Source organism: Triticum urartu, chromosome 7A, assembly GCF_056163025.1.
Source record: "Triticum urartu cultivar PI428250 chromosome 7A, HENAU_Tu73, whole genome shotgun sequence".
In the NCBI taxonomy this organism is placed as follows: domain Eukaryota; kingdom Viridiplantae; phylum Streptophyta; class Magnoliopsida; order Poales; family Poaceae; genus Triticum; species Triticum urartu.
In genome coordinates, this window is record NC_141879.1 from 547238742 (window position 1) to 547246226 (window position 7485).

The 7485-nt window shown below is 46.3% G+C and overlaps 1 protein-coding gene across 1 annotated transcript; it reads left to right on the top strand.

The window, feature by feature from the left end:
• Positions 1–747: 747 nt before the first annotated feature.
• LOC147960370 (uncharacterized) lies at positions 748–3704 on the top strand. Its single transcript, XM_087533301.1, has 5 exons — positions 748–848; positions 938–972; positions 1084–2898; positions 2985–3103; positions 3245–3704. The coding sequence occupies exons 1-5, from the start codon at positions 748–750 to the stop codon at positions 3647–3649; spliced, it is 2475 nt and encodes an 824-aa protein (XP_087389427.1). The 3' UTR covers positions 3650–3704.
• The last annotated feature ends 3781 nt before the right edge of the window (positions 3705–7485 follow it).

Below are 7485 nucleotides of genomic sequence, written 5' to 3' on the forward strand. Positions count from 1 at the left end.
CCCGTCTCGCTGGCCACCAGAGGTTAAGTAGGAGCCAGCTACCGGGTCCACTCAGGTCCACTCGTCAGCGGGTTTGGTCGGCGCTGGCGAGTGGGTCACGGTGCTCCTGCAGGTGGGGTCGTCTTGCCAGTCCCCACATAATACTCCATATTGGATTATCTGCAACTGAACCAATATTTTGAATAGCACGCTATTTCGCCGTTATAACGCGGTTATAGCATATTTGGAAGGGAGACGATACGTTTTGGCAAAATCGGACGCTACGGTGCTAATCGCGTAATTAGCGCGCTACACGCTATAACTTTGTAACGTTACAACGTTACAACGTGGAGATGAGCGGCGGCGGCAATATCTTGAGCAGCCCAGCAGGCCCAGCAGGCCAAAAGCCCAAAACCAACCCACGACCGACCACTAGCTTTCTCACTTATTCTCCCACGAGACCTAACTGGCTAACCCTAGTTCTCACTTCTCATCCCCTTCCCAGTTCCCAGCCCAAATGAGCAGCGGCGGCGGCGGCAACGGCGACGGCAACATCTGGTCGTGAGCGCAGGCAGCGGCAAGATCTAGTCATCAGCGCGGCGGCAATATCTTGAGCAGCGGCGACAGCATCATCTCGCCGCGGCAGCGTCCTCCATCTCGACTCCATCCTACACCGACGGGCGATGTCAACCACACCGTCGGCAAGTCAACCACCAAGTAATCAAGCATCCACACCGTCGCATACCCACTTTCCCTTGAGCCATCTCCATGCCCTCCCCGTCTCTTGCTATGCCGCTGGCAAGAGCACCACCAGATGAATGCCGACAAGAGCACCAACAAAGGGAAGTAGGATTCAGAAGGAGATCCCTGTATATTCATAGAAAGATGTTGATTTCCTCAATATGGTTTACAGTTTGACTAATTGACTGTGTATATTTGTGTGTATCTGAGTTATCAGGCCATATAGTACTGAACTGAACTATAGTAACAAGAGTAACTTGTGTTAATGCTTGGATGGGCCGATTTTACTCTATACTAAAGATATATGTACTGCACTAAAGACGTAGGCATTGCTAATTTGATATATAATTTGTCTGATTGTAGGCGTTGGTGCTTCAAGCGCAGCATCAACGGTACAAGGAGAAGCTGCCGTTGTGAATGTGAAATCAAAAGACCCAGGATGGAAATATTGCATTTGTCCTGATGAAAACAAGAGGAATTCTTTGAAGTGCATTTTCTGTCATCATGTGTACACCAATGGTATTACTCGAATCAAGCTCCACCTTGCAAACATTCCAACTTCCAGTGTTGTTCCCTGTACAAAAGTGCCAGCTGATGTAAGGGATGAAATGACTGAGTTTTTGACAAAGAAGGGTGATAAAAAGGCAGAAAAAATTTTGGAGCAGAAGAGGATTAGAAGTGAAGTGGACTTGAGCCACTCAGAGGGGGAGGGTTCAAGTGATGAGGATGGCAGAAGAAATTCTGTTGTTATGCTTAAGTCAGCGAGAGGCAAAACATCTAAATCCTCAGGTGGGCCTATGGAAAAATTCTGCCAACTATCACCTGAAGATGCTATAGCTGCAAGGAAGGCAAAATCTAGTGAGAGCATTCAATTAAAGCTGACAACTGGGGAGAGATTGAAGAAAAGGAACCGTGCTTGTGAGTACATATGCCAGTTCTTCTATGAAGCATGCATTCCCTTCAATTCAATCACACTTCCAAGCTTTTCCCTTATGCTTCAGTCAATTGGACAATACGGCGAAGACTTGCCAGGTCCTAGTCCTTATGAAATGGGTGGCCCATTCTTGAAGAAGAGGAAGAAGAAAGTGATGGAATCCTTCAAGGCTCACAGGGAAGCTTGGGAGCTCACTGGGTGTACAATCATGACAGATGCGTGGACCGACATAAGAGGAAGAGGGGTAATGAATTTGGTAGTCCATAGTGCATATGGTGTGGGTTTTTTCGATTCTTTTGATTGTTCAGCTGTGAAGAAAGATGGCAAGTACATCTTTGACCTTGTAGATGATTGCATTGAAGAGATTGGGGAGAAACATGTAGTTCAAGTGGTGACTGATAATGCAAGTGTGAATCAAGCAGCATCTACATTGTTGAATGCAAAGCGGCCCAACATATTCTGGACTGGTTGTGCTGCCCATTGTATTGATTTGATGCTAGAGGACGTCGGTAAGCTGCCATCAGTTGACTCCACTATTACAAAAGCTAGAGCTGTGACAGTTTTCCTTTATGCACACACAAGGGTTTTGAGCCTAATGAGGGAGTTCCTTGGGAAAGATCTGGTTAGGTCCGGTATTACTAGGTTTGCTATAGCATACTTAAACTTGAAGAGCATGTTGGATAACAACAAGCAACTCCAGAAGCTATTTAGATCAGATCAACTTGATGAAATGGGCTATCTAAAAAAGGTTAAAGGAAGGGAAGCCAACAAAACTGTGCGCTCTGAATTTTTTTGGAGAGGAGTAGATATTGTCGTGAAGTTCCTTGAACCATTGGCTAACTTGCTAAGGAGAATGGACAGCGATGTACCAGCTATGGGATTCATATACGGCGCCTTTTTGGATGCAAAGAAAGATATCTCAGCCAAGTTTGAAAATGAACAACAAGAATCTTGTTTTCAAGAAGTGTTGGATATAGTGGATAAAAGATGGGACAACAAATTGAAGAGGCCACTACATAGGGCTGGATACTTCTTAAATCCATACTACTTTTATGAAAACAAGCTACAAATTTTGTTGGATCCAACATTTAAAGATGGGGTTGTCAGTTGCATGGGAAAAATGGTGGAAGATGTTCGCCTTCAAGACAAAATCACAGATGAACTCAAGGCATATCAAGGTGAAGAGGGGTCATTTGGAAGAGACATTGCTAAAAGGCAGCGGAAAAACAAAAACTTTGATCCAGGTGCATATTTACATTTTAACTTTTTCTCCATTCTCATATCAGAACTTGCAATGGTTTCTTAACTCCGATTTTTACTCTTAATGAAGTTGATTGGTGGTCCAATCATGGGTCAAGTGCACCAAATCTCAGGGTATTGGCGATGCGGATTTTGAGTTTGACATGCAGCTCCTCGGCTTGTGAGAGGAATTTCAGTGTTTTTCAGCAGGTCAGAAAGATGCATGCCATATGTCAACTTGTTTATTGTCACATTAGAAGGACAACCCAGTATCTTTGCCATACTTTTCTTGCATTTGTTTACTTGTTTTTTCATACTAAGAAATCAATGCTCTAATCCCATCACCTACAGATTCACACAAAAAGACGCAGTAGGCTACTTCATGACAAAATGAGAGACCTTGTGTTCATCAAGTTCAACTCCAAACTAAAGGAAAAGAGAGGGATGAAAAACAGGGACCCAATTGAGGACCACACATTTGTAGATATTGTAGAAGATGAAGGTAATGAGTGGATTATTGGTGTTGTGTCTGTTGAAGGAGTGCAAACAGGAGTTGAACCTGGAGATGTACAAGTTGCACAATCAACATCAGAAGGAGAAGTTGCTCCATCAAAAAGAAAGATAGTGTCTCAATCTCGTCCTAGGAAGAAGAAGAAGTTGCTTCCTATTTATCGTGATGATGAGTTGCAATCAGCTGAGTCTTCTTCTGAATCGGAAGATGATGAAATGCATTTACCAGTGAGTGACTCTGAATAATTTGATTGTGCTATGTTGTAATGTTGTCCCCTTCGGTGGCTATTGATGTAGACTATCTTAAAACTCGTGTGTTATTTTGTGTTGTATTGTTGCTGCCCGGTGGCTGTTCATGTTAGAGACTCTTAAACTATGGCTGTTGAGTGTTGATGTTTGAGACTTACTATTTTTATGTACTGGATTTGGCCCTTATGCATATATTGCTTGCTCCTATGAAATATTTAGTTGCTTAAATACTTTATTTCTAGATATATTTGATTTTTTTTCCAAACGCTATTTTGAAATATAGCACGCTATTAGCGCGCTATAACTTGTGTAGCATTTAGAGAAGGGCCTCGCTATATTTTGTAGCGCGCTATTCAAAATATTGAGCTGAACCCTGTCCATCCTCTCTACGGATCCTTGCACCAAACTCTTGTTCCCTCTTAGTAATTGATTGGCTAGCGCTTCTCCCTTTTTATCCAGAATGGCACGCACTAACTCCGCAGTTTAGGCACACATATTGTCATCTCCGTTGTCTAGGAGTACCAATTATGTATCTCTTCTCACTAGTGACATGCACTAACTCCAGAGCTTCGGTACATGTTGTCATCTCCGTATGGCCGCCAATGGGGAGCCAAAGAAGCCAGGCCACCACATGCGGTCTTCCGCCACATTATCTAGACCTTGTAACCTCAAAACCTCCTCGTAACCATCGTGGCCTATGCACAGCTAGCTTTGGACGCTGTCCAAGATGCAGTGCCAAAATGCCAGGAACAACACAAAGGCACAAATGGCAACAACGATGGCATCTTGGCGCCTTGCACGTCCCACCAACACGCAATCCTAGGGCAGCTAGCTAAGTCAAATAGTGGAAACCTCAGCGCCTGCCGCAGCTATAAATCCGCCGGCCTCTTGGAGCGAGCCGATCGATCGAGCTCAGGGCCATGGCGAGCTGCTTCTGCGGCACGAGCGCGGGGCGGCGGGGCCAGTTCGTGAAGCTGGTGTTCCCCGGCGGGCACGTGGAGCTGCTGGACCGGCCGGTGCTGGCGGCGGAGGTGATGTCGCAGCACCCGCGGTTCTGCGTGGCGCGGCCCGACGTGTTCCGCGAGCCCGTCGGCGCGGTGGCCGCGCCCAACACCATGCTCCACCTTGGGCACAAGTACTACGTCGTGCCCAAGAGCACCGTCCGGAGGCTGCTCAAGTACTCCTCGTCCTCCTCCCACAGCGCCGGCGGCGGGCGCGGCAGCGTGTCGCTGAGGAGGCACCTGGCTAGGCCCGACGGCTATGACAGGGCCCACAAGGACGGCGGCAAGAAGTGGTTCGGCTGGGCCGTGGGCGGCGAAGCCAGGGCGCCCCAGATGCCTCCTCAGGAGGTGGGCGTCAGTCATGGCAGTGAAGAAGAAGCGGGCAGGGTGGTACGTGTGAAAGACACCAAGGAGAAGGGGAGGGGTGCCAAAGGGGAGTCGCCGGGACGGCGGCGGCGGCGGCCGGTTGCTTCGCCGGCTGATTCGGCGTCCTATTCCTGGCAGCCTAGCCTTCACAGCATAACTGAAGAATAATCGTGTACCGTATGTGTGGGCCCACTTTGTATGCAAGGAGAATGTGCATAAGACAAGTGTATCCGTGTATGTCATTTGCCGGTGATTCTAATCATTTGATGCCGGAGTGAGTCTCCGAGTTATCTAGCCTGCAGCTGCAGGATTGGATGTCTTGTACATTAGAGAACGGTTGCTGAACTCTTTCTACTTTGCTTAACCTGAGTATTTCATTCGTTGCATCCTCACTGCAGCTTATTTCTTTGTTTGTAGGTGTACCGACCGGTGCCGTTGTGTTTGGTTGAGCTGCAGATTCTGAAAAAGCTGTTGTGAGTTATGAAAAATCTGTTGTGAACTTTCAGCCGTGGAATAGCTGGAAGTTGTTGGGTTAAAACAATTGTGAAACTATAGATTTTGCTATGAATGGTCGCTTATATATGCTATTTAACCGTAATACAGTAATCTGCACATTGCTAGGCAATGAAACGACAATCTTGCGAAGGGAAATTATGACAATGCAGATGATTCATAGTTAAAACATGCACAATTCAACCATTATACTTTGATGTTCCATACATCTAAATAGATGTGGCCCCATAATATCATAATAGATTTGGACCATACAAAACACATATGGTTCGCATGATGATGACCTCCATCAATCAATCAACATAGCTAAACTATGTTGCCATCACAAGACAAGCGTCAACTATCCTACTATGAATATTGTTCATGATACCTTCATTCTCCTATGTTGCCAACGGGTTCGCATGATGATGACCTCCATCAATCAAATGCACTAGAGAGCTGCAATATGCATCAACTAGTAATCAAATTGTACTCACAATACAGAAAGTTCCTGTGAAGGTCGGGCTACATGGAACCCTTTATCCTCCTCCCTTCAATATTGCTTTGAGATGTGTGCTCTCCAACTAACTTACTATATCAAAATTTCTCTTTTTTGTTTCTCTCAAATCAAACAACATATGGACTTTAAACTTTGTAGATCAAACAAACTTTAGAACTTCAATGTGTGACAAAACTTCCGGATTTTTTCGTTCGAGATAAATATATAAAAAAGTTATTTTGTTTGATTAAAAATTATTTTAAGAATTTAAAATGCATGAAAAAATCCAAAAGTTTTTTCCCACATTGTAGTTAGAATGTTTTATTGTCATGCAAAGTTTGAAGTTTCGTTTGAGAGAAACAAAAAAGACAAATGTGCATGCACGGATCACGATCCAGAAATGGATGGCTAAGATAAGAGGTACCATGAGCTCGACCTACAGAAAACCACACTCCTCACAATATCCAATCTATAGCTATTAATCATTAAATCACAAAAAACAGACAAAAATGCATGAACAAAGGAGGATGAAGGGAGGAGGGGCGAAAGGAGGAGACAGGAGGCCCGGTGCCGGACCACAACCGTTGTGCACAGAGAAGGTGAACAGAGGAGTTAGGGGAAGAAGGGAGGGGAGGCAGAGATGGGAGGGGTAGTTCGTTGGTGCCGGCCGACCGGCTGGACCTAGTCGCCTAGGACAGGGAGGAAAGAGAAGAGGGATGGAAGTGTTGGGGATCGTAGCAGAAATTTAAAAAATTTCTACGCATCATCAAGATCAATCTATGGAGTCATCTAGCAACGAGAGAGAGAGAGGAGTGCATCTACATACCCTTGTAGATCGCGATGCGGAAGCGTTACAAGAACGCGGATGAAGGAGTCGTACTCGCAGCGATTCATATCGTGGTTGATTCCGATCTAAGCGCCGAACAACGACGCCTCCGCTTTCAACACACGTACAGCCCGGGGACGTCTCCTCCTTGTTGATCCAGCAAGGGGAGAGGAGAAGTTGAGGGAGAGCTCCGGCAGCACGACGGCGTGGTGGTGGAGCTTGCAGTTCTCCGACAGGGCTTCGCCAAGCACTACGGAGGAGGAGGAGGTGTTGGGGAGAGAGAGGGCTGCGCCAGGGAACGGGTGCAGCTCCCATGCGCCTCCCTACTATATATAGGGGTGGAAGGGGCTGGTTTCTTGCCCTCCAAGTCCATTGGGGCGTTGGCAAAGGTGGGGGAAAGAAATCCCATCATTTCCCTTCCTCACCGATTGTTATCCCCCTTTTTTAGGGATCTTGATCTTATCCCTTCGGGATATGATCTTATTCCTTCTAAGGGGGGATCTTGGTGCGCCTTGACCAGGGGTGTGGGGCCTTGCCCCCACTACCCACGTTCATGTGGGCCCCCCATGCAGGTGGGCCCCACTCCGGAACCTTCTAGAACCTTCCCGGCACAATACCGAAAAATCCCAAACATTTTCCGGTGGCCAAA